The 27,690-nt window shown below is 40.6% G+C and overlaps 1 protein-coding gene across 1 annotated transcript in view; it reads right to left on the bottom strand.

Moving 5' to 3' along the window:
- Positions 1 to 3,782: 3,782 nt before the first annotated feature.
- The window catches only part of LOC127352408 (protein NLRC5-like), a 35,874-nt gene continuing 11,966 nt past the window's right edge, over positions 3,783 to 27,690 (bottom strand). The window contains 30 exon segments of the mRNA XM_051380745.1: positions 3,783 to 4,033; positions 4,214 to 4,297; positions 4,839 to 4,922; positions 8,619 to 8,699; positions 9,150 to 9,237; positions 9,364 to 9,458; positions 11,018 to 11,101; positions 11,215 to 11,298; positions 11,453 to 11,527; positions 11,905 to 11,988; positions 12,072 to 12,155; positions 12,255 to 12,338; positions 12,970 to 13,036; positions 13,155 to 13,234; positions 13,426 to 13,509; positions 19,058 to 19,141; positions 19,424 to 19,489; positions 19,607 to 19,696; positions 20,197 to 20,280; positions 20,993 to 21,052; positions 21,666 to 21,749; positions 21,842 to 21,925; positions 22,046 to 22,075; positions 22,160 to 22,207; positions 22,454 to 22,543; positions 22,663 to 22,746; positions 23,204 to 23,287; positions 23,414 to 23,494; positions 23,948 to 24,037; positions 24,236 to 24,319. Coding sequence (XP_051236705.1) covers positions 3,952 to 4,033; positions 4,214 to 4,297; positions 4,839 to 4,922; positions 8,619 to 8,699; positions 9,150 to 9,237; positions 9,364 to 9,458; positions 11,018 to 11,101; positions 11,215 to 11,298; positions 11,453 to 11,527; positions 11,905 to 11,988; positions 12,072 to 12,155; positions 12,255 to 12,338; positions 12,970 to 13,036; positions 13,155 to 13,234; positions 13,426 to 13,509; positions 19,058 to 19,141; positions 19,424 to 19,489; positions 19,607 to 19,696; positions 20,197 to 20,280; positions 20,993 to 21,052; positions 21,666 to 21,749; positions 21,842 to 21,925; positions 22,046 to 22,075; positions 22,160 to 22,207; positions 22,454 to 22,543; positions 22,663 to 22,746; positions 23,204 to 23,287; positions 23,414 to 23,494; positions 23,948 to 24,037; positions 24,236 to 24,319 — 2,383 coding nt within the window. The 3' untranslated portion in view covers positions 3,783 to 3,951.

Raw genomic sequence — 27,690 nt, 5'->3', positions numbered from 1 at the left:
CAAAACAAAGTTTTAAAAGGGGCCAAGAGGCTCAGTAAAGCTGCAGAGTTGTCTCACTTTGATTACAGCACTATGAGTGACCCCTCACGTCCATTGGATTCACGCTTGATTATTATAGATCGTTAACATTTGAACACTTTAACTTCATTTTCCTCATTCTCAACTACTTTTTGCAAGTCAATCCAGCTTTGAGGTTTACAAGTGATGAGTTCTCATCTCCCCAAAAAATAGCTGGGACATCACACAGACAGATCAGAAAGCGTGGGTGTCTGTAAAGCACTGTGAGAGTCATGTTATTTGCTCTGGGTCCTTGAAAGCAGGTTGTTGGATGACTAATACTCACTGGCCATGCTACTCTCCAGTGTGACTCACTTTTTTATCCACCATTAGACTAGGTCACTATATGCCACTTTTGAATTTGAGTGAATATTAAAGGCATTTTTGAATAGTCATTGGACTGATACACCGGAGATGGTGGCCATTAAATGTCAACACCCTGACACTGAATTACACCTGTCCTTCTGCTCATTACCAGGCACTAAACAAAGCAGTTGACTGATTGGTCCACCATGTTGGTCCTGCCAAAAATACCTCAAAAACTACAGATCGATCACCATAGCATTTTGTACTGACATTTGTAGTCACAAGAGGATGTCACTTGACGTTTTTACTTTGTCCCAAAATTTGATTTAGGACCAAATACCTGCAACACTAATGACATTCCCATCATTCTCAGCTTTGTTATTTGCTAATCACCAAATGTTAGTACGCTAACATATTATACATGGTATACCTATTAATCTAAGAGGGTTAATTAGGTATAACATATGCTAATGACAATGCTAATATGCTGATGCTTAACACCAGCATATTAGTATGACTGAGAGCATGTTAGCATGCTGACATTGGCATTAGCTAGCTGAAAGCACCACTGTGCTTAAGTACAGCCTCTGACAGTACAGACTGTGTAATGTAAAGTGTCACTGAGTATCTGAAAATCACTCAACTACAAATAAAATATTTTATAACAAAAATGTATTAATATTGTTTTAGATTATTTATTTACGGAGAGGGGGGATTTTTTTTCATCATCTAAATATCTGCATTAATTTGTACATTTGTCAAACACCTGTTAGGCTCATTTTAATTAGCCCAATTCTGTACTTTAGTTTATGACCAAATGCCTGCAACACTAATGCCATTCTCACATTTTACATGCTAAACATCAGCATATTAGCAGTACAGCCTCACACTGCCGCTTTACAAGCTCTAAGTTAATAAAAGAAAGGAGCAGAAAGAGCACCATGTTTGCACCACAAATTTTTAACCACAAGAGAGTGCCAGACGAACATAAATGAACGTGAGTCCTGCGACTGTGTTTTCAGGCCCAGCTGTCATTTCAGCTGTTCTTCATGGCAGTTGTCAGAATGATGGGGGGGGGGTATAAAACATGCTTTGTGCAAGGTGTTAAAGAGTACAACAGGATATAGAGGTTATAATGATATCTCATTGTAACTCAATAGCAAAATATGTAACCAACTCTTAATCGACTCTTAGTTATGTAAACATGGTGGTGTGCAAAACAAACATTGCTACATGTGTAAAATACTGTACCTTAAACGGCTTGTGAAAAATTATAAATTATAAAAATACTATTCAATATACTATCAGAGGCAAACAAATGCCTGTTTTATTTTATCAGGAAATGTTGTGCATATCTACACTGTTGTTGAAAGGAAGAAAGAAAGTAAGAAAAAGTGAACTGAAGTGCAAATAAAGGTCAAAACTCAAGATAGTCTTTCATTATTTTATTTATTTTTATTGTCAATAGACATGTCAGTGCATTTCAGAATGAATGAATGTTAATGATAAAAGCAGTTTGTCATGTGAGAACTGACACTTCAACCTGGATACAAACATTAAAAAGACCCAAAAGACATGAAGAAGAAAAATAAAGTTGGCTAAGTAAAAAGTAAAAATGTACGTTTTCCTTTTTGTCTTTCTTAAACATTTGGCCGTAATTCTTCTATAATATAATAATATATCATTATAATATTATAAAAACATTACGGCCAAGTGTTTAAAAAAGACAAAAAGGAAAGCGTACTTTTTACTGTCCTTAACTTAGCCAACTTTCTTCTTCTTCATGTCTTTCGGGTCTGGTCCCACAGGACTGGTCCATCCCTCAGGTAGGGTCCCCCTAGTGACCTGGCGCACTTCCGTTTTGTAAAGTGAATCTGCAGCGTTTATATCTTGCAGTTGTTTTGGGGTTTTGTGTGTTTTTGGTATTTGCAGCATTTTTCTTTGGCATTTGTTTTGTGGGAAGTTTTTGCTTCTGCTTCGTTTCTGTGATTGCAGCATTTTTCTGTCGCTGCGTTTTTTTGTTGCACTTGTTTTTATGTGTTTGTGTGTTTTTGGTTTTGCATCATTCCCGTGTTTGCAGCGTTTTGCCGTTTGCGGCGCATTTGCCCTTGTCGGCCACCATAGTTAACAGCAGAAATAAATATGCATATTGGAAAAAGACCACAACCTAAACTGGGGGGGCTGCTCCCTCTGAACTCTTCCTTCACTGTGAGTTCATGATTTATTGTGTTTTCACATATGTGGCCTCTACTAAAGACAGTGCTACAGTCTACAGTGTAAAGTGACAGAGTATCCAAGTCTGCATACACACAGCAACTCATCTTCAGGAAACCTTGTTGGAAACCAAGGAATCCTTCACAACATGGCCTCTAGGTCACGGCGCTGAAGGGTGGCGGACTGAGTGGAGACAGCAGTGACGCGACTGAACAGGTGCAGCTGATCCTGAAGAATGTGCTCTGTGGGTTGTCCCTCTATATCATTATCAGATATCAATGTTCGTGTTACTGAACAGTATGTACAGTTTGGAACGACCTACCTACAGCTGCCAACAGAAACACACATAGAAAATAGAAAAATAAAGAAGTGTGTCTCAGACAACCTCAAATTAGTGTTTTGTTTCTTCAGTGGTTATTCTGCCAAATCTATTTCTGGTGCATACATGGGAACTTTATGTATGTTATGTTAATTTCTGAATCATAAATTTATTCTAGTGATTAAAGTAGTTGCTGTAAAATCATTCTTGATGCTTATTTTGATCATTTTAGAATATTCCCACAGCAACTCCAACTTTATCTCAGTTTGAATTCACCATATAGGAACACTGCTGTACTGCAGTTACTGAGCAGCGACTTTATGACATTTTTGTCATATAATTAGATTAGTATAAAGGCAGCCATATAAGGATGGCCGTCTGTGTGTCCTGTCAGCCAGCTGTCTGTCACAGTTGGTGACACATTAGTTAAGATTAGGGTGTTAATACACCTACGTCAGGATCGCCATACCAATCATAGACCATGGAAAAAGAGACACCGTGTCACCGTGAAGAGTGCAGCAACACTGCTGCACTTAACTCAATACGCCAGTTCACCATCGCGACACTAGAGGTCAGTCAGTGCATAGTCATTCATTTATATAAGCATAAAAACAGATGTTTGCTTTCCAAAATATAATACCTTAACATTCATATGTACTTAAATACTCAAGTACTCAATCACTTCCCTCAAGCAGCTCTTGAGATTAAAAAAATCGAAATACTTTAGGGGAATACAAAAAGGATGAGAACTCTATACTAACTTCTATATATTCAAACAATGTACATCTAAAGGAGTCCTCCCCCATAGTGGACCAAATAGTGGACCACATAGTGGCGTTCTAACCCTTCATACTAGACACTAGCTGCTGCAGTCATTGGATACACAACTGATAGCAAAACATTGTATATGGACCTCTTTTGCTGTCATGCTTTTCTGATGGGCTTACTGCAGGGAAAACACATTTTAACTCCACTGAAGCAGTCACTCATCTCTGCAGATTCCCATGAACTGGAATATTGCTTTGCACTGCCACTGTCCAACAATGCAGACCACATTAGGTAGGAGAGAAATTCAGCCTCCTGTCTCTCAGACTGAGCCTGTGGGCTTCACTAGGTGGGACTTAGTTCCTCCACAGCCTGAAATCACAGTGGAGGCAAATGTAATATTCTCAATGTTTAAACACATTTTAAAAATCCAAATTAACAAGACATGATGAACTAGCAAAGTGACAGTATTCAGTGTGCTATCAGAAGACAGTATAGGTGAGAAACTAAATCTACAGGTGCCTGAAGGAGCCAAACATGTTGACACTTTACCTGATGAGCTGCAGAGCAGGACACGACTTTAAGGCTCTAACCAGGGCCTCAGCTCCAACCCCACTCACACTGTTTGATTCCAGACTGGGAGAAAAAACATATTCAGACTTAAAATATACACTGTAAAAACCGGTAGAAGTAAAAATGCTACTTAAAGGTCCAGTGTGTAACACATGTTTTCATTAGAGTATAATCACCTGAAAATAAGAATAGGTGTGTTTTCATTAGCTTAGAATGACTCTGTCTACAGAGTAGTCCAGAATGGACAAACTAAGGCTCTGGACAGGGTCTTTCATGTTTTCTGTTACCGCCACAGTTTCTCCTACACACCTGGAAGGCTGAGCGGTATTCAAATGCTTACAATGTGCAACTTCACTACTAGATGCCATTAAATCCTACACACTGGTCCTCTAAGTGAAAGTATCTGACTATAATCAGGAAAATGTGCTGTAAGTCTTATTTAATATTAGTCAGAACTTAAATGTATTTCATTACTTTCCACCACTGCCTAAATGAATAAAGATTATTGTACATTGTATTATTATTGTACTAAAGATTATCTAACCGCAAGTTTGACAAATGTAAAAAATGTCAGTAAGAGATTTTTAATGTGTGTGTGACTTACTCCAACACAGAGATGCGTGTCAGTGATGGTAGAACAAGAGCCATTCTTGCAGCAGTGAGATCACCCAGACTGTTAGTGGCCATACTGGAGGACCACACAAACACATGTTTTAATTCTCTACTGATGCAGGAGAAAATACTTTCTTCTCTTTAACCACAGTACACACGAGAAAAATAATACAATAACAAATAAGACAAAATTTTAAGATTATATGGAACACTAGCAGTGTGCAGTTGAATCTGGTGCTATATTGCTTTTGGCCACAAGATGGCACTTGTGGCCAAGAGTAAAAAGCTGCAGTTGCCTATAACATTTACTACAGAAGACTGCAAGACCACCACCAACAAAAAAAACATTTTGCAATTGTCAATATTTTATACCACGTTTGGTATCATTTGTAAGGGGTATATTATATTAATGATGTCAAACTGTCTGCCACTGTTAGAACCTTGTGCACAGAGGCCATAGTGGAAAACCCTGTAGGTTAACAAGACAACCAGGAGACAGGGTTTGTTTTCTGATGTCAGAATGAACCAGTCAGTCTCTCACACCCGATTTAGAACTGGTAATAAAATTATGTGTACCGGACACATTGTCCAGATAATGGATAAGGTGATGGCAGTTAATACAAGGTGTAAATGCGTTGGGATCGAAACGTGATCATCCTGATCCCATCCGGCTCGCACTGTATGCAGATCTTAGGTTGGTGTGAAATCTGTACAACATGCTGCCATCTGTACACAACATAACTGACTATTTGTTTTTAGCGTGAGCAAGCAGGAAGACTGACAGAGACACACAATTACAAATTATATGTCTATTCTGTGTCATGAAAAAGCCAAAAGATATTTTATTCAAACCAAGTGCAGGAAAGAGGAAAGCAATACGAGTGGGAAAAACGAATGATATACAATAAGAAATAACTGTGTGCAACTGTGTGTGTTTCACTGATCTGTGCTGATCTGCTTTTAACAATGGATATAATTTATCTAGAAACAGAGTAGCCAACATGCCAGATTGCAACACACTTGGAGTAATTGACACAATTTTTTTTATATAAATAAAGGAATAACTCATTATATCTGCTGAATTTAGAAAAGAGGAAAAATAATTAAGAATTTGCTCCAGACAGTTTCCTCTGATTCACAGTTTTTTTAAGGGAGCATGGGGCTGATCTGCCACCAATCTACAGTGCATACGGAAAGTATTCACAGCGCTTCACTTTTTCCACATTTCATCATGTTACAGCCTTATTCCAAAATGGATTAAATTAATTTTTTTCCTCAAAAGTCTACACACAATACCCCATAATGACAACATGAAAAAGGTATTTTTAAATGTTTGCAAAAATATAATATGTACACAAGTATTCACAGCCTTTGCCCAATACTTTGTTGTGGCACCTTTGGCAGCAATTACAGCCTCAAGTCTTTTGGAATATGAAGCCACAAGCTTGGCACACCTATCTATGGCTAGTTTCGCCCAGTCCTCTTTACAGAACCTCTCAAGCTCCATCAGGTTGGATGGGGAGCGTCGGTGCACAGCCATTTTCAGATCCCTCCAGAGATGTTCAATGGGCTTCAAGTCTGGGCTCTGGCTGGGCCACTCTTGGACATTCACAGAGTTGTCCTGAAGCCACTCCTTCGATATCTTGGCTGTGTGCTTAGGGTCGTTGTCCTGTTGAAAGATGAACCGTCGCCCCAGTCTGAGGTCAAGAGTGCTCTGGAGCAGGTTTTCTTCCAGGATGTCTCTGTACATTGCTGCATTCGTCTTTCCCTCAATCATGACTAGTCTCCCAGTTCCTGCCACTGAAAAACATCCCCACAGCATGATGCTGCCACCACCATGCTTCACTGTAGGGATGGTATTGGCAAGGTGATGAGCGGTGCCTGGTGTCCTCCAAATATAACGCTTGGCATTCACACCAAAGAGTTCGATCTTTGTCTCATCAGACCAGAGAATTTTGTTTCTCATGGTCTGAGAGTCTTTCAGGTGCCTTTTGGCAAACTCCAGGCGGGCTGCCATGTGCCTCTTACTAAGGACTGGCTTCTGTCTGGCTACTCTACCATACAGGCCTGATTGGTGGAGTCCTGCAGCGATGGTTGTCCTTCTGGAAGGTTCTCCTCTCTCCACAGAGAAACCCTGGAGTGTATAACCATTGGGTTATTGGTCACCTCCCTAACTAACGCCCTCTTCCCCGATCACACGGTTTAGAAAGATTCACTGGTACTGCCTCGTCTCGAACAGGTGACAAGTTGAGACAGTTTTGAATTTGAGCGCCTTTAACACTTTCTAACCGCAAATGTGAAGAAATTGTGAGCAAGAAAAGAAACCGGCTCAACCCAAAAACTGTTGAATAAATGATGTACCATAATAAAAACCTTTGAGTGTTCCCCATCCCCCCCGCCATAGTTACACAAGCACACCCAACCTATGCCATATTTCCAAGCATTCTCTCCTCAATAACACAATACACACATTCATCATCTTTATTTGTAAATAGAACATGATATAGATAAAAATTTTCAAAGCAAGGATACTTTAAATCCAAGGGTAATCAAAGCAAAGACGCTTCAGAACAAAAGGTGTTTTCTACAGTTTCTCCAACACTGGAGAGAGAGCGAGAGCAAGAGCGAGTATATAATTAAAAGCCTCCTGTCCACCAACCAGCCTGCCTAATTTGACTGCAGGTCACTGTAACTGAAGCTTTGAGTAATGAACCCATTTTTGAAACAATTGGCTAATCTGTACCCTTGCCCAGATATGTGCCTCAAGACAATCCTGTCTCAGACAATTCCTTCAACTTCATGCTTGTTTTGTGGTCTGACATGCACTGTTAACTGTGGGACCTTATATAGACAGGTGTGTGCCTTTCCAAATCATGTCCAATCAACTGAATTTACCACAGGTGGACTCCAATTAAGCTGCAGAAACATCTCAATATGATCAGTGGAAACAGAATGCACCTGAGCTCAATTTTGAGCTTGATCGCAAAGGCTGTGAATACTTATGTACAAGTGATTTCTTCGTTTTTTATTTTTAATAAATTAGTAAAAATCTCAAACAAACTTTTTTAAGTTGTCATTATGGGGTATTATGTGTACAATTTCGAGGAAAAAAATGAATTTAATCCATTTTGGAATAAGGCTGTAACATAATGTGGAAAAAGTGAAGCGCTGAATACTTTCTGTATGCACTGTAATTGCTCAGGTGAAAGTTTTGCTCTGGGGGACAGCGAGCCAATCTCAATGAGGATAACGAGAATGCATCAAAAAATACCAGGTGTAACCCGAAGGCAAGATCACCGGATACAGATTGCAGTTTAATACCAGGTGTAAATGAGGTGTCAGATTTTGAGAGAACGTTTGAAGGTAATCGGGGAAACACTGAGCTGATAAAAATGTCACCACCATCTCCTCTAACTTATAATTGTACATTTTGCACTTCTATCTTTTGTTTCTGATGTTATGATAGTGCATGGCAACTCCCACCTTGGATTCATCATTCCATAGATTTGATATCCTCTACCAATTATCCAATTGACAATTGCACCTATACTCGAGGCTGATTATTTATGCATTACAAATCAGTGAGCTCCAGTCCCCTTTTTTCTTCCTTTGTACATAATATAGCTTCTTTAGCCATGCATACAAGTAGAGCAAATGTGAATGAATATGTGACCGAATTTTACATGTCACCTCTTACAAGGTGTTCCATTGATTTTCCAAAACAGCCTCTAAAGGAATGAGCTCCATATAAGGAATGTCATCATGTCCTTACTGGAGCTCTTCAAGGTGACTACAGCTGTTCAAAGCCTCCAGTAGCTTGTCTGATTCATCGCTTATAAGGTTCTCAGAGAGACTGGAAGACACACACAAACACAGACATTAAATGTAAAATAAGATGTTTCTGTTTTGTCTCAGGCAGCATCCATTGCTGTCTGCCACAGTGTCTTCTGATACTACCACTGGGTGGTGCTAAAGTCAGTAATGTTCAGAAATTCTTTACATAGTGACTTGATTAGGAGCCAGGAAGCAATTTACAGCCACAGGACACTGTACAAGATATGTAATACAGCATGTAATAAATAATTACAACCACAGTTTTAGCTAATGAAGCCCATCAGGCTTTGTGGCTGTCAGTCCCTCACTTGGAAAGTAAGAACCAGCTGCCAAATGGAAACAGCTGATCACATAAAGAAGGTGATGACAGTCCAACAAAATGGTCAGCATGTTTTGAGTGAATGTCACTTTGCACCCTATCAAAGGGTTCATCTACCCTTTTTGTTGCCAACAGGGCCTTCCTTCCTACCTGACCTTCCTGAGCTCCGTCCAGACAGGAAGGACTCTGGTCAGCTGCTCTATTCCTCTATCAGCCATCCTCCAGCCCGAAATGACACGAGGAGCAACAGATGATCCAGCATCACCGATGGCAATGTTTCTTTTATGACGGACTAAAATAAGGTTTATAGCATTTGTTTTATGTGCAGCCATGTGTACTTTATTCAGTGGAGAAGAACTCACTCTCTCTTCCATTCGTGTGAGTCCCTCCATGGTAGTGAGGAGATCTAATAAACCATTTGCTCCTGATTGCCCCGGTGCTGTGGAAATCTTGTTTAGCCTGGCAAAAGCAAACACACACACAAAAAACAAATGGTCAAAAGTACGGTTCAACCAAGAAATCAGACCCCCTGTGAAACTGTAATATTGGTTCCAATGTATTAAGTTAAATCCATGTAAATATAATATGATGATTGATGTATTTACAAACTGTATAAACAGCATTGGACAAACAAATGGTCAAATGTTCTGTTCAACCAAGTCATACTGGTTCCAATCAGTGGCAGACTGGCCATCAGGAGCACCGGGACATTTCCCGGTGGGCTGGCCACCGAAATGGCTATGAAAAATGGAGCGAGATCGACAGCCCAAGAGGAAAGGTGGAGCAGAGAAGGAGAGGCTTAAAAAGCTAAAAGCACTGGCCACAAATGCAGCTAAGTGCTGTAAAATAACTGACATGTTTGTCAGTATGGGAGCAGCTAAGACATTAAACACTAGTGGTGACAACAGACGCACAATCATAGCCTATCCAGCACGACTAGCTTAATGAGGAGGTTAGTTCCACTTTGTGGAAGCTGATGGGGCTAAAACTGACTTAATAAAACAAATGTTACATTAAAAATAGGATTGGTCTCAAGTTTAGGTGGATGATGGTGTAACCTATTTTATTTAATCTACTACTACACTATAAAATGTGTAGCCTGCACTTTAAAAGTGTAGTAGCAAATTAAATAGAAATTATGTTCACCTGCATAATGCAAGTGAACATAATTTCAGTTTATGTGATTTGAGTACAGGTTATTGCAGCACAACAGAAACATTTATTTTGTAGGGGAAAGAAACCGAAACTTTATTATTTTACACTCTTACATCAGTATCACCAACCTAACTCACTCTTGGTGTTTTGCTTTAATCAGGTGGTGGTGGCCTGGGATGGCATCAAATTCCCGGTCTGAATTATTGTCCCAGTCCGCCCCTGTTTCCAATGTATTAAGTGAGGGGATAAATCCATGTAAATATGATATGATGTATTTACAAACTGTATAAACAGCATTGGCATTTGCCATCAAAGTTCTGACCTTCCAACTCATCAGTGAGCAACACTTTACAGGTTATCACTATGAGAGAAATGGGAGTCGTAATTTCCCCCAAGGGGGGAGGGGGGAATTATGATAAGCTTCATGTGGAGCTGATGACATGTTGGAATGACGAGCTGCAGCAACGGTGGCTGTAACTCGAGCAGCGAAGCAGCCTTTTGGCAGCGACAGTGTCAGCAAATGCATGCTATCATAAATAGACCAGATTATTAGAGTGGTGCTGGATATGTGTGTGAGTAAAGAGTGTCAGTATGACTGACGCAGTAAATGTAAAGACGTCCACCAGAAATAGCTTTGCAAACTTAGCTCCACGTTGTGCAGCAAATAAATCCTTAGGGGCCACATAATGAATAGCTATTAACAGGCCATATTATACTTATCACTTGGAAAGGTCAGATTCTGAATACATTTTGATACAAAGGATCTTGCCAAGAGTGAAACCTTATGTCAAAAACTCTCATATGGGATTGGGTACATCCAGTTCTAATGGGACTGCTACAGTAAACCAGATTCTGTTTCTTACTTGAGACTGCAAATAGAGATGATATTCTTTAGTGCTTGTGCTAGACACATCATGCTCTTCTCATTCAGCTGCAAAGAGTCCAGACTTGGGGTGTTCAGAGAATCACAGACACACACACACAAAGACACATTTAGAACTTCAAGACACTTTTGCAGTCTTCAATCATATACATATATACATTATAATTTATATATTACCAAAGGCCCTCCAGACTGACACATTCTCCCAGTGCTTTGATGAGCTGCAGCCCTCCAGCCGCTGACCAGGCACAGTGAGACAGGCTAGAAAAGACAAATCAAATGATACCATTGTCTAGGTTTCATATGCTCTATGAGATGGTTGAAACACTCTCTGCAAACCACATTATGTCCATAACTTCCTGTGACATTATCACACCTACTTATAATACTATTATGCTGAATGTGAAATGCTTACTTGAGTAACCGTAGACGGGGCAACATTGTGGTCATAATCTGAGCTGCTGTGTCATCAATCACATGACCTGACAGACTGGTAGAGTAAAAAGGAAGATTTCACTTCATGAAATTCACTTCAATTTATGAATGTTGTGTTATGCAATCAAATTAAAACAATGTGGGGTAGAGTTATCATGCGTGTCAAGGTAGAAAAAAAGAGCCATGAAATACCGGAATTATTTGCAAGATAACTGGAGATATGACAATAAGTCTATAGCGTCAATACAAGTGTTTGATGCTTGGCCCATAACTAAAGAGAAAGCTTGATTGTGAATGCTCCCAGGCCACCTGAAAGGCCTATAATGCACTAGACAATTATACCCAGATAGAATAAACTATTAATGAAGACAGTGAGAGGAAACAAAACGAGAATGCTCCAGACAAGTAATGAAATGTGTATGTGTTGCTCACTTTAGGCACTGAATGGCTGTAGCCTGCAGCAAGGCCTCTGAGAGCTTCTGAACCACAGTCAAACTCGGCTCTTTGGAACCAATACTGCAAAAGATCACAGTAGATGCTTGTCATGCTACAACTATAAAACAGGCAATTTGTAGTAGTAATAAAAGTGCAGTTCTCACCCAAGAGACTTGAGATTTGGCAGCAAAGGCAGAACAGAACAGAGGAACTCAGCTCCCTCTATACCCAGGCTGTTGTGAGAAATACTACGAATAATGACAACATACATGTTTGTTTCTCTTTTTTTTTTTTTTACAAATACGTACACTGAGTGAATGTGAATATTATATTACTATAATACTAACTCTAGCTCTGTCAGTAAAGGACACTTCTGGATAATGCTTGTCATCGATGTAAGCTGGTGCCCCTCTACTGCACAGTCCACAAGGCTGGGGGGGAGAGGAGAGGAGAGGAGAGATTAACACCTATATCCTGCAGGACAAGTATTTTTCCTGCTGTCATCAGCTACTTAGACAAATAACATTTGGCTTTACTACTTCCTCCAGAGTTGTTGATTAAATTCATAAGCCTTTGAAACAAAATCTTGTTTATGTATGACAATCTTAACAGTGCAACTTCTGCTTTATTTGTTTTCAAGAGAAAGGACCACTGCCGTGATAATGTGGGATAAAGTTGTGCATTTCAACTGCAGGGGTAAGATAATAAAATATCCCCTCCTGACAAATATTAAGAAAAATATATTAATAATTAATCTGATATAGTACAGACTGGCTTCCATACTAGTTGTGATGTAGTCTTGTGATATTGGAGCACCTACCAATTGTCAGGGGATTTCTAAATGCAAAGTAGAATGGCAGCGAGAGTGGCCACTGGCTTGTGAGTCTAGCTTATACTGTACATGTTAAAACTCTCTACAGGAGATGAATGTAAAAACAGCCTTCTAGTACATACATCATTCTGCACAGTAAAGCTCAAACATCCAAGAGAAGGAACAATAAGCTAAACACATTGTTAAAGTGGAGGGGGACATTCATTTAAATATGCAATCTGAGACATTACCTGACTGAAGTCAGTTCATTGGACTTCATCAGAGACAGGTGTAGCGTGGTTTGGTGAACCCTGCAAAGTAAATGTGTAGGTATATGGTTTAATGGGGGTAATCTACAGTGAGTGTGAATAGGTATGGGTTTCACTAGAACGAGTGTACAGTTGTCCAACATGCTGATTTGCATATCTCACCTGATGGTGTATGTTACCGTTGAGCTTCAGACAGCGACACACCAAACATACAGCCTCCTCAGATCTGATCCAACGCTCCTCAAAACTGACAAAGAAGAGAGAGGGTAATGCAGCTCAGTGTTTCAACAATAGAATGCAGCACATGGACACTGTTTAATTCAGCTATATGGACAGAAACACAGTAAAAAGCAATATGGACTGTGTGATAAGTGTCTTGTTTGATTCTTCTCTTCAGCAGCACACAGCACATGCTACATCTACTGAATTGATTCTCACCTGACACTGATTCCTCTCTCGCTGCTGTTCAACAGTTTCACATAGTCTTCAATCGAATCCGACTGTAGCAAATTGTTCTTGAACCTGTGGACCAATCATCAAATAATCGTTACTGATTTTCACATGATGATCACAATGATCAATAAAATCATTAATAATGCATGAAAAACTATAATTTGGATGCGAAAGACATTATTTAACATGATTTCTGCCGTCTCTTTGGCGGACGGCAGTTTTGGCAAGGCAATAAAATGAGTCATCTTAGAGAATCTGTCCACCACTGTAAGAACAGTGGCGTTACCTTGGGAGACTGGGAGCCCTGTGACAAAGTCCAATGAAATCTCAGCCCATGGTCGACTGGGTATCGGGAGAGGTTGCAGCAGTCCCATCCGAGCATGGGAGGAGGTCTTGTTCCTGGCACAGACAGGACACGCCTCCACATACTCCCGGACCTCATGTTCCATGGAGGGCCGCCAGAACCTTTGTTGGATGGCGTACATCGTTCTCTTGATTCCCGGATGGCAGGTAAGCCAAGAGGTGTGAGCCCAGTGAATCACCTGTGGATGCAAAGCAACAGGGACAAACAGGGGATTTGCCGGACAACCACTAGGTGTAGTGTTCTCACCATTAGCCCGCTTCACCTCAGATTCTATCTGCCATGTTACTGCTCCTACCACACGGTGTCGTGGTAGGATGGGCTCAGGTTCCTTGGCAGCAGGCTCGGGGTCAAACAGACGAGACAAGGCATCAGGCTTGGTGTTCCGGGACCCCGGCCTGTAAGACAAGGTAAAATCAAAACGGTAAAAAACCATCTGGCTTGGCGGGAATTCAAACGCTTGGCCTTGCGAATATACTCAAGGTTCTTATGATCGGTCCGAACCACAAATGGATGTTGGGCCCCCTCTAACCAATGTCTCCATTCTTCCAATGCTATCTTCACAGCAAGTAACTCACGGTTACCGACATCATAGTTCCGCTCTGCTGGTGAAAGCTTCCTGGACAGAAAGGCACATGGATGCAGCTTGTGGTCCTTGGCAGAGCGCTGCGAGAGAACCGCCCCTACTCCTTCGTTGGAGGCATCCACCTCCACCACAAACTGCCGACTGGGGTCTGGAACCGTGAGAACGGGAGCGGTGGTGAACATCTCCTTGAGCCGGGTGAAGGCCTCCTCAGCTTGAGAAGACCACAGGAATGGAGCTTGAGGAGATGTGAGAACATGAAGAGGAGAGGCTATTGCGCTGCAGTTTCTGATAAACCGCCTGTAGAAGTTAGCAAAGCCCAGAAATTGCTGGACCTTCTTGCGATTATCAGGTGTAGGCCACTGAGCCACAGCGCTAACTTTAGCCGGGTCCATTTGATAAAGCCCAGGAGAGACACAGATTTGGCATGAAATTCACTTTTTTCTGCTTTAACATAAAGCTGGTTCTGCAGCAGGCGCTGGAGAACCTGGCGGACATGATCAACATGAGAATCTTTATCTGGGGAGAAGATCAGGATGTCATCCAAATAGACAAACACAAACTGGTTGAGGAATTCCCTCAGTACGTCATTGATTAGGGCCTGAAATACTGCAGGAGCATTGGTCAGTCCAAATGGCATTACCAGGTATTCATAATGCCCTGAAGGAGTGTTAAAACCAGTCTTCCACTCATCCCCCTCTCTAATGCGGATCAGGTGATATGCGTTTCTCAGGTTTGCTTTGTAAAAATCTTGGCCTGTTGCAGTTGTTCAAAGGCAGATGACATGAGAGGCAGAGGGTACCGATTCTTAATGGTAATGTCATTTAGAGGTCCATAGTCAATACAGGGTCTCAGGGAACCATCTTTTTTACCCACAAAGAAAAACCCTGCCTCAATATACTCAGTCATGGCTACCTTCTCAGGGCCCGAAATGGAATATAACCTCCCCTTTGGAATCGATGCCCCTGGGATAAGTTCAATAGGACAGTCACACCTCCACCCTGACCAAAACAGGGTGGAGGTACACAAAACATCATTCAAATCATGATAAAAATGTTCCTCAAAATCATTATCTGGACCCTCAGACACATAGGCTGTACAATGTAAGCTTTCAGCTCTCATAAAGTCAGCATGACGGGGCACTAACTGTGTGGCCTGTCTGACCAGGTTTGTGGCAATGGGGTATTGTATTCTCCACTGATACACATACAGAGGGATTTTTGCGCTATATTGGACCATGGAGAGTGCATGGTGTCGGCGCACCACTTTCAGACCGTCAGGAGTAGACTCCAAACTAATGTTTAACGTTAGCATGAGATCTCTGCCCATCAAATTTATGGGGCAATGTGGGGACAGTAAAAAACTATGTTTTGTTGAGACTGTATCTCCATCAATAGTGTTTGAACATTGCAGTGGCACAGTGAATTTTTCTTTAACAGTAGCTCCCGTAGCCCCCTGTGTATGGACGAAATTTCCGCTCATTTTCACATTTGTTAAGTACTTTTCCTGAATGACTGAATAAGTTGCCCCTGAATCCACTAGAAATGTCATCTGCTTCCCTTTTATAGTTAACTCTGTTTCGGGCATACGTTGGAAAGGTTCTGTACTGTATTTTACATATGTGCCTGTTAAAGGTGTTTTTTGCATGCGCTGTTCTAAGTGAGCAATTGCCTGCTCTACTTTCTCTCTGTCTGTGTGTGTGTGTGTGTGTGTAGCAGATGTGGTTAGGGCAGAAAGCGATTCTTCATTGCGTGTGTGTGTGTGTGTTTCACTTCCCTTTAATGATGTGCAGGCAGGATCACAGCTCGTCTCCTCTCCCCGTGCCCGTCCAACCGCCTCTCAATCGGAGTGAGCCCTAGGTTTGTGGGGTCCACCGTAGTTGTCTGGGTTATCCTGACAGTCTCTTGCCCAGTGTCCCTGTTGTCCACAAATAAAGCATTCGGTGGACCATGTTCCCCAATCTGGGCGTCCGCCTCCGCGTCCTCGCCCACGTCCATATCCTCCTCGGCCTCTGCCATGGCCCCTCAGACTTTGATGTGCGTCTGTCACAGCTCGCATCATTGTGAGCTGTGCTTGGTGACGCTGTTTGTCCTTTTGAGCACCTTCTCTGGCCTTGTTCTGGTTCTGATTTCTTTGTGCATGTTCCGCATGCCTCCTCACCTCAATGAGTCTGGCGTCGTCGACACCCACGCAACTGCGTTCTACTTCAGCTTTAAGTGCGGGTTGCAGTCCATTTAGGAAACAGTGGCGTAGGTGTGTTTCCCAGAACCCGGGTACATCCCCCAATTGAGGTGGTTCAGGGATGCCGCTGTTTTCATTGAAAATTTGGTACAGTCGGTGATAAAAGTCACTTATTGTTTCTCCAGGCTTTTGTTTGCAGGAGGTGATTTTTAACATGTCCACTCGTTCTGGAAAGGCAGCTTTAATGGCGGCGTGGATGGTGGCGACCTGTCCTCTGTATGCATTGTTGTCCACGTGATCATATTTGGCGTTAACCAGTCGTTGGTCGCCTTCGCAGGCTCCCTTGATTTTGCTGTAGTTTGTAGGACCCATCTTTTTGAGTAGGAGCCGTCGGATTTCTGGAACAGTGGGTTGAAATTCTGCACAGAACTCTTCCAGGGCAGCAGCAAACTTTGAGCCTGATGCCTCGGGCTCAGGAAGGTGAGCGAGGGCCTCCATCATGTCCTGGTCTGTCCATGGTCCAAACACCACCTGGGGACCTTCTTGTCCCATGACTTGGATCATTGGCACTTGGAAGGCTGTGCGTGATCGGGTGTAATGAGGAGAGAAGCTGGAGAAGTCGGACATTGTAGAGTCTGGGCTCATCGGGTGGCTCCCCCCCTCTGCTCCTCTGTCGGTGTGTGCTGGGAACTGTGGCGGGGCCATCTGTTGCTGTGGCGCGGGCATGAACTGGCTTGACGAATGTGGTTGTTGGTACGGTGGTGGTGGTGGTGGCTGCGGTGGAGGGTACGAGTCGAGGAGAGGACCTTTGTGACCTGAGAGGGAAGGATAAAGAGATTTCTTAGGTTTCACCTTGTCATGTCTCTCATCATCTGTCACATTCATCTTAGCCATCTGACTTTGCAACTGTTTTCTTTCCCTGTGTTCTGCTTCTTCTTCCCACATTTTTAAACACTTTCTGTGGCTATCTATCTCGTCTAAGTCCTTTGTTTCTACTCTCTTTTTCTTTCTTAGCTCTCCCTCTTTCTTTTCCAACTGCAGCTTGAGTTTCTGTAACTCTGTTTTACTGAATGAGCCTCCCATCGGGAAGCCGAAATCTTGAGTCCAACATCTAAGGTGTTTCACACTTTTCTCTGTGTATTTGTTCGTCATTATGTCCACCATAGGCCCCTCTGGAGGAGGTTGTCCTTCTCTACTTTCTCTGTTTCCCATTTTGAGTACTCTTTTTGTGCCCGGATCTCTTGTCCGTCACTTTTGTGCCCGGATCTCTTGTCCGTCACTTTTAAAACACAGACGTCTCCGTGAGTTGCGGTTTCTTATTTGGATTCGGGGTTAAAATGCATTAAAACTTTCCCCGCGGCCTCTGCCGGTGGTCCCAGACCACTGTGGTTTTCTGTACCACTTAAAGTCAGATACAGACGTGGACTATAGTGACATGTATGACGTTTCAAATACACAAACAAAATGCCTTTTTATATAACCTTTTTTCAGAACTCAAAAATTCTAATATTGCCTTTTAGAAACTTTACATCTCACCGGATTAGGCCGTTGATTCCTTTTTCTGACCCAATCGGTCCGTTGGATCTCTGCGGGGACGACCCGGTCTCCCCCGGTCAACGGTCCTCTCTTCTCTTCAGACTAAGGAGGTAGAGGTGGAAGCTTTTCTCCAGATGATCAGTCACCGTTGTCCCAAGGAGTCCAGCAGCAGGAGCTACTCGAGTCCAGGCGGTCACCGAGAAATCCTGTTCGTGACGCCAAGTTTGTGGTGGAAATTCAATTCAGCCCATTCATGTGAGATGCAAGAATTAGACAAAGTCAATCAGTTTGTCTTTTCACCCGGGTGTAACTCTGTACAGAGTGAGCCTCTCAGCTTGTTAGCATGAGAAGAACTCCCTTCTCAGAGCTGCACCCATATTTATTGAAGAAAGAGAAACAAAGCAGGTGGTACATAGTAGATAACAGTTGGACGTTAACGAACATCATAACCTTGAACAAAAGGGAGATGTCTGGAGCCAGTCTCTAGAGAATTCATCCTCTCCTCCCATAGCGACAGTAAAACATTTGATACATTGTAATCACAGGTTGACTGTCAATTTTCATCATGTGGGAGAAGAACCAGGTGCTGAGGGCACCCTTGAAACAATTAGACATTTTTGTACGCACAATAGTTCATAAGCATAAGGTTACATAGAGTGCACACACTGTAATTCATGAGAGTGAGGTTATTAAAAAATGTATTAAAGTGTTTACAACAAATGTATCATAATGTATTAAAATTTTCCATTACAATACTCAGTCATGGCTACCTTCTCAGGGCCCGAAATGGAATATAACCTCCCCTTTGGAATCGATGCCCCTGGGATAAGTTCAATAGGACAGTCATAAGGTCGATGGGGTGGTAGAGACATGGCCTTACTCTTACTGAATACCTCCCCGAGATCATGGTAGCAACTGGGAATGGAGGTCAGGTCAGGCCGGTCAAGGTTACTTACTCCAGTTTGGTCAGGCTGGGACAGGCAGACACGATCTCTGCTAATCTGACCAGATGACCACGTTCCAAACTACTCTCTCAGATGCTAGCAGAGTGGCAGAAAAGATAGGAGGGAATAAAACAAAGTATAAGTCAACATATGAGTAAAAGGTATATAGTGCCAAACTGATTAATTGAATGCACGCTGAAACCTTTAAAGTATCTTATTTTGTCTTATTAAGACAACAAACAGGGACCTGGTCTAACTGTGAATGCTAACAATAAAACACTGAATTCACTCTGACATTTTGTGGCAGATACATGGAAAACCTCTGCACAATAACATGCTAGTTACTTATACTTTTGAAATTTGGGATTCTTGTCCTACCTCAGAGTGTTTTCACAGCCGTCGCATTGGGTAAACCAGATGAGACACCTCTCCTCTGCTGCCAAACTAGACATGGACAAAAACCTCATTCATTCATTCAGTTTTCCATGCTTTGAACAATTCATTGAATTGATTTCTTCTTTTGGTCCTTTGTTCATTCACTTCCACAATGCACAGACTCACCTCACTTCTGCACCAGAAACGTTACCACGGGTACACAGCGTGCTCGCCACTTCCAACAGTCTGTGCTGTGTCAGGTCATTGTTGCTCAAACTGTGGATGGAGACGCATTAAAGACCAGAAATTGTCTGTCTGTATGTGTAATCTGTATTTAACCCATCCACTATCATATCATCAACAACATAGTGTAAGTGAGGTATTTTAGAGGAATAGAAAAACGTCAGATAACAATATATTGGATTTTTTAAAATAAACATGTAAAGGACCAGTTTGCAATATTTAATGACATCTAGTCGTAAAGTTTGAAACTGCAACCAACTGAATACAGTTCAGCCTTCAAGCATGCAGGAGGCCACAAAACACATTAAAACTGCCAAAGGCCCTCTCTAGAGCCAGTGTTTTGTTTGTTTGTTCCGGGCTACTGTAGAAACATGGCAGTTCAACATGGCGGACCCTGTAGACGAGGACCCGCTACCTCTGTAGCTATCAACAGCTCTCTATTTTCTTATGTTGTGTTGTTCTATACAGCTGCTAAAAGATTAATATAAAACAAAAAATGATGTGAAATCAATGTTTCATAACATATATCTCACATGACGTAGTTGGTGATTTTAAGGTTCGGTAGAGAATCCAAGAAATGCTTCACTCCTTCATCTGCCAGGCGGTTACTTGATAAACTGCAGCCAAAAGAAAAGATGACTCAGCATCAAGTAAGTAAGTGCTGGTATGTATGTACAGTACATGGGTGAAAGACTGTGAGACCCTCTACAGCGACACCAATGGAGATGCTGAAGAAACTATCCTGGGTGACGGTGGATGCCAAACGACGGAACCTGGACACACACGGCGAGAGGGCACAGAAGAAACTTGGCGTATTTCGCCGCGACACCGCAGACACAGTCTCCACGCTGGAGTGAACACCACCCTAACAACTATTTGTCATCCCTGTGGTAAGATCTTCCAACACAGTGACTTAAACCAGCATAAGATTAAAAACTAATCCTGCTCAAAATGAAGCACTGTGCCCATTTTTTTCATAACCCCGTCTCCACCAATGTCTGTCTGGGAGGAATGCTTTTGTTTACTGTTAATAGATCAAAATATCAGACTGCTGGACTGGGAGCCATAGCCAGTATTTTTCTGTTATACACTAAAATAAAAGCAGAGTGAGGATGTTCTCACCTATTTAATGTTTAAGAAATTGTACATTTGCTTCGGTCTTCAGTTGTGGTAGAAAGCACACAGCACAGTTTTCTGATCATATTCAAAGTGAACCACATACACTGGCAGTCAGACTCAAAGAGAAATACACGAAACACCCACCCAAGTTTTTTTTTAGACATACCAGTAGACAGTGCACTAACAAAATGTCAACTGCTGATCACCGACCTGCAACTGGCGTGTTCTGCTTTCACACTCTCAAAATGGAGGAAGGCTTCAGTCTGAGGCCTAAAGAAGAATTCAAAGCAGTATTTAACAAAAACATATATACTTATTGCAGTGACATATTTATTATAATGACTACTACTAACTGTAGCCACTACAGAACAAACTGCCTAGATTCAGAAAAAAAGCTAGAACTTCAATTGTGGCACGCTGCATGCAACAGAGGAAAGTACCTGAGCTCCACTGATGTGGCTCGCTTACTGACAGTCAAACAGCTGAGCAACATCAGTGATTCAGCTGTTAATACGGCTCAATTTACCCCGCTCCTATGCTCAACTTACCCCATACATGGGGTAAGTTATGTTTACACTCATTCTGTTTGTTTGAAGGGATGCACAACATCCTGAAATATATGCAGATATATTAGTTAGCGACAAAACTATGATTGCCTTGATGTAGTGATCCTAAATATGAAAAATGGCTCATCTTCCCCAATCTCCCCTACATATATTTGTACCATTTCTATATACAAGTCCTGGTTTTCTGCAAATACTCCCAACCACAATATCACATAACAAAACAAAATAAACTACATATACTTAAAGAAACCTTTAGTCATACTCACACACAAAACCATCCACACTAATTATCTCACACGTGTGTGTGTATGGCATACTTGAGTCTCCGCAGTGACGTCATCTTCAGCAGGACCTTCAGCAGATTCTCAATAGCTGTGTCTGTCAGAGAGCTGTGAGACAAACTGACACAACATACAAGTAAATTAATGTCTACCTGTTTGGTCATAATCCTGAAATAAATCATGTTTGATGGATATAAAATAATGAAACTTACTCTAACTCCAAATGGGAGCGACATTGGACCAGTCTTCTACATAGTGTGGTCATATTATTTGGCAGGAGGCTGCTGTTGTTTATCCTGCAGCACAAAAAAAGGATCATTTTGTATTCATTCAATAGATTACATATTATATAGATTTGTATTGTATTTTAAAGAGAATTGTGTGTATGAGTGTTTCTCTTTATCAGCATACTGTACCTGAACATCTTTAGCTGCTGTTTGTCATCGCTAAAAAAAAGAGCACAGCATTAGCTTACTAACTGACAAATGAAAAAGCAGACAGTGGTGTCCAGATGTGTGGAGCTTTTCTACCTTTTGTCAGGGCAGAACTTCAGGGTCAGCTGCTCTCTGCCTCCATCACTATAAAACCAACAGGACACTATCAGATTAACAATGTGCACAACACTAGTTAACAACAGCAATGTCCCCCAAGTCACTTAGTGTTTATGACATATACACTGGTATTTTAACAGATAAAAAATGAGCTGTTACACAGCTTCTATCAGCTGTTCTATCTGGCTGCTTGCCACGTTGGAGAAACAGGTACTCACTGTTTAGCTGCTCTAATAAAATTAATTATTAATGCCTAAAAAAAACAAAAAGCACCTGATGTGAATTTGTGTTAAGTTGTTATGGGCACACAAAGCACCAGCCAATATCACCACTCCTTCCATGCTGATCTCGTTGTTCCTGGCACTAAAAAACACACACTATTTTGGGGGTTTGTTATCACCAGTAAAGTTTCAGATGTTTTAAAATTGTGTTGAGTGTATCATTATTAGTCATGTTGTTATCACTTTGTGTGCAAGTCTTACTTGATCTCCTGGATGATACTAAGCCGAGGCAGGACCTCCAACAGTTTTCCCAGACCTTTGTTGCCTAAACAGTTACTGGACAGACTGACGGACAAGAATGTGGGGTTCAAATAATGTCAGAGACAAAAACAAGAGTTCAACATAGGTAGAAATAATAAAATAAACTAGGTTTGTGTAAAAAATAGTAATACATAGTAATAACATTAAATTGCAATTTATGGCCATTGCAGAGACATGATGACTGCTAAAGAGGTACAGTTGCTAGGGTGATGCAGCATTTACCTCAAGACATTATCAGTAAGAGTAACTATAAACTAGAGGTGAATAAGTTTGTTTATCCTAAGCAATTCAGCTACTGGACTGAAATGGGTTGCTACTGCTGACCAACACATAACATGAGAGGTCGGGAGAGAATAGTATTTTTAGATTTTTTACACAGCAGTATGTACTTCACAGTCTATCTTAGTACAGAGTGTGTTAATGACTTGCTGTTACATGTAATAAAATGTTTGGTTTTTTGATTATCTTTTGTGTATCTAACTCCAGCAAACTGAGATCAGACGAGATTCCCAAACTCCTCCACACTTTCTCCAGATCAGCAGGCTGCAGACCACAGCAGCTGAGACTAACAGAGGCAACAGCATCATAATTACCACCAGTAATACCAATATTTTGTAAAATACATTTATAAAAGAAAGTTTCCCTTTGTTCAAAAAATGTGCTTTGTTTATTGTTTGTACTTAATACATACCAGAGCAGTTTAGATCTTTTATCTGCAGGTTTTTCTCTCCCTCCAGAGAACACTATAGAGACCTGAATAGGACTCTGTAGTCTGAAACATGAAGAAAATACAGATACAGTTTGGAAGTGAACCCTGGTCCACCATGCAACTTATACAAGATATACAAGTCAGTGCACATACAGTGAGAATGGACAAAGAAGACATCTTGTGTCCAGCAAGAAAACTTGAGAAATGAACAACATGTGCATATTAATAGGGTTATTAATTAGGGTTAGGGTTAAGTGTTATTTATACTATTTTGAGGAAATCACACACATTACTGTTCTAAACCGTTGTATAAACATGTCTGGGAGTTTTTAAGTTACCTACATATGTGGCTTATTATTACAAAACAATCTAAACAGGCAGGCTAAATACAATTTAAATATGTTGCTGATTGTTTGTAGGAGAGGAATGGTATGATGGTTTTGTCTGATGTGAGCAAATTTGTTAGTGCAGTATGTTTAAGAGGTGTGTGCATTTATGGTACGTACATGTTTGTACCTGATATGAAGCTCCATCACAGTCGGACATTCAGACAGGAGAGCAGTCAGAATCACCAAGCCCTCCACTGAAGAGCAGCTGTCGTTCACACTGAGAAGCAACATCTGAACGTCAACAATCTGCTGCTGTTCAGTTCTTATGAATGTCAAACACTGTTTTTGTCAGTATAGCATAACTGGCATATTAGTATTAATAGTATATTAGTAAAAATGTGCCATATGCAGAATACTTTGTCACTCTCATCTTGTGTTCTTTGTGAATGGTAGTTTGGTATAAATCCAGTCTTACATGATCTTTTTGGTGACACTGAACTTTGGCAAGAACTGAGTCAGTGTCCTTAGAGTTTCCACATCCCATTGGCCTCCAGACAGACTAGGGTGGACACACACACACACTCACACACACATATACACACAGAACTATATAAACATTTGTTTTGAATGAATGCACTCGCGGTAGTAGTATTACAAATGATTCAATCTGAATTACAGCCAGGGTATCCACTCTCACTAGCAGTGATAAATGATAGTCCTGAATATCTAATTATAATATGCATAAATGTCAGTTGTGGTCAACCCTGCTCCAGTGACAAAACGGGAAGTAGTAGGAAGTCACATAAAACACATCATCTGCCAGTTACTTACTCTGTGAATGCTTGAACTTTGACCACACAGACAAATAAAACAAGAGGTCAATAACTAGCAGTTATTATACTCGGCACTGCATTATTCTCTGTCAGTACGTTGTATCCAGTGGTGGAACAAGTATTTAGATCCTTTACAAAAGTAAAAGTATGTATGTATGTAAGTGTTAACAGCAAATTTTAAGGAAAGTATCAAAAGCGAAAGTACTCATTGTGTAGAAAAATGGTCCCTGACAGTGTTGCAATATTATATATGATGTTTTGGCTTAACATTACTGCAGAGCCCGTCCACCCTAAACGCACACTACGCAAGATGATTACAGTTTTTCTCAATCACTAAAATATGATTTGTTTTTAGATTAAAAATGTACTTCTCCCTGAGAACTATATGTTTTGAACAACGTGTTTTCTATTTTTTGGTGTATTGTTTACTGACTACCTGATAGTGTATATCATTTTGATCGCTTTGTTTATGATTTGAGAGCAGTGTTTAATTTTGAGCACAGATAAATCTGTTTTGAGGCGAAAGTTTCATTTTGAGCATAGGTAAAACTGTTTTGAGGCGAAAGTTTCATTTTGCACGAGGAGTCAGAGGTTTTGTAAATAGTGCTTGAAGCTGAGGTTTTGTGTTTAATGTTTTCAGAAAATGGAGCAAGGTTTCAGAAATTGTATTTTAGCAATTGAGAAAAACTGTAAATATTGAATTTACAGTTTTTCACAATTGTTTACACACATTTTCTGAAAGCATGCCTCATACTCTCAGAACTCAACACACAAATCAAAAAACACACACAATGGGCAAAACCCCTCAATTCTCCTGCAAAATGAAACTTTACATTCAAAACAATGTTATTTCTTCTCAAAATGGTATTTTGTTTTCAAATGACACACACAAACCATCATATGAATAGACATTTATAAGAACCAGTTGAACACTGATGTGCTCAATGTAAAACACTATGATGAATGGAAAACAGGTTTTCTCCATTCATCATAATGACTTAGGCCTTAAATACACGGTAACAAATATATTTTATTTTTCCCACAAAAACAATGACTGTGTACATTGTTTTTGTGGGAAAAAATAAAATATATTTGCAATGTTTTCCCTGGCCAAGCCAAATATCCAGCCATGAAAAGCATCAACTGCTATATCTCCACATGCGTCTTCCATGGCTTGGAGAAAGGGTATACGCGTTAACCCTAACCCTAAGCTGTTGCCCTTTTATGTTAAAGCTCTGATTGCTAATTGTAAAACTGTGTGACAGGTGTTTGCCCATGTGATGAGTCAGTGTACATAGAAGGGCAATTAACTTTAGAATTTTGAATGACAGTGTGTTCCTTGTGAAAACAAGATATTTTCTTCATGATTGTGCCAAATGCAGAGAATTGTGTGTGGTGTTTTGAACTGCAATTTGAGAGTAAAGCAGGAATTGTGCTTGTAGTTTAGGAGAATTGGTACCAGTATTTGTGTGTAAACAATTGAGAAAAACTGTAAAATGTTGATTCGCTGGGCAGCCTGTAATATGGCTCCACATCTCTCAGTAAACAATAACCATCAAGTATTCATCAAGTATTCAGTCAAGCCATATATAGTATATATATATATATATATACTATATATATAATATTTTTGTGTATATAAGGAAATCGGGGTTAGCCAGTTTAAAAGGACCTGGTATTTTAATATATAATATAATATTGTGAGGACTGGACTAATTACCAGGCAGCAGAGCCCTTTCTAAAATGTTATTGTTAATATTTACTTCAATATAAAATATTCTATTCAATAAACATTGTTTATATATATATATATATATAAAATATAAATAAATAATATATATAATTCTGTTCTGTATAGTTCTACTAATTCTTGGATTGAGAGAGGGAGTAAACTGTTTTAAAAGGAGGGAGGATTGTAGTGGGAGCACTGGGTATCAGGTGCCACTGTGTGGCAATGGCAAATAGTTTACATGGCTTACGGGTCAGATAGGAGGACCTCCTAGCACAATTTTTAGGACCCCAGGGAGGTCTGCATTACTGTTACATTTTACTGTTGTAGTTCAAGGGAAACCTTGCCGAATGTCAGCCAGCTTAATATCATTACCAAGAGCTTATTTGCCAGCAAGAGTCCACCAGATGACACATTTGCAAAAGCTCTGGGTGCAGTCAACACGTAATCAACACTGTAATCATACAAAGCTGGTCCAAAATCAGCAAAGTTTTCCTTTAAGGTGAAGCTTTAAGGTTAAGGAGCTATCAACGTTATATACTGTTGGGGAGATTAAGATCATATGTTCATAGCTTTTCTGTCCTGTGAGAACCACGTAGCTCTAACATTTTTCACGAGCTAAGAAAAACCGCACAATGCATTTTGTGACGATGCATTTTCCAGCTAATACAAGAGAGTTTTTAAGTAGTTTATTTACAGTACTCAGTCGCTTTGGTACATTTCTCAGATCAGAATTGAAATTCTCAAAACTACCTGTTCAATCTTCAAATCATTGTGTCACTTGTGCACATCAAAAAAGCAGTTTTTCATTTCTTTGAACAAGTTGCAAATGCTTTGGTACATCCATACATGCTCCCAGGTGAATCTTGACTTTCTCTAACGAATCAATCAACTGGCAAGTATATATATAACCGGAGCACAACACAATGTTACAATTTCTGACAATGGAAGGACAAAGAATTGGACAGGGTCAACAGCCAGGGAGAAGAAGAAGAGGCAAAACAGAGGAAGAGGCAGAAGAAGCCGAGGACATATGCGCGTTCCTGATGAGATAAGAGCCACACTTGTAGACCATGTTCTCAATCATGGGCTTACAATGGCCGAGGCTGGTCGAAGGGTGCAGCCAAATGTTGGGAGAACAACTGTGTCCTCAATCATTCAGACTTTTCGTCAACAGAACAGGTATGTAATCTAACAATAGGCACTGTACTGTAATACTGTATACTTTCTGTAATGCTTCATACAATATTACAGTATTCCACTTGTATTTTACAATATACAGTAAGTATACTTTACGTAAACTGACATTTTATCTTACTCAATTTTGTGTTTTGCATGACTATATTTTTTCCACATAGGACTGCAAGA

The sequence above is a fragment of the Dicentrarchus labrax genome, unplaced genomic scaffold, assembly GCF_905237075.1.
Source record: "Dicentrarchus labrax unplaced genomic scaffold, dlabrax2021, whole genome shotgun sequence".
NCBI lineage: Eukaryota > Metazoa > Chordata > Actinopteri > Moronidae > Dicentrarchus > Dicentrarchus labrax.
The sequence above is the reverse complement of the archived record's forward strand: the minus strand, read 5'-3'. Positions and strand labels throughout refer to the sequence as shown.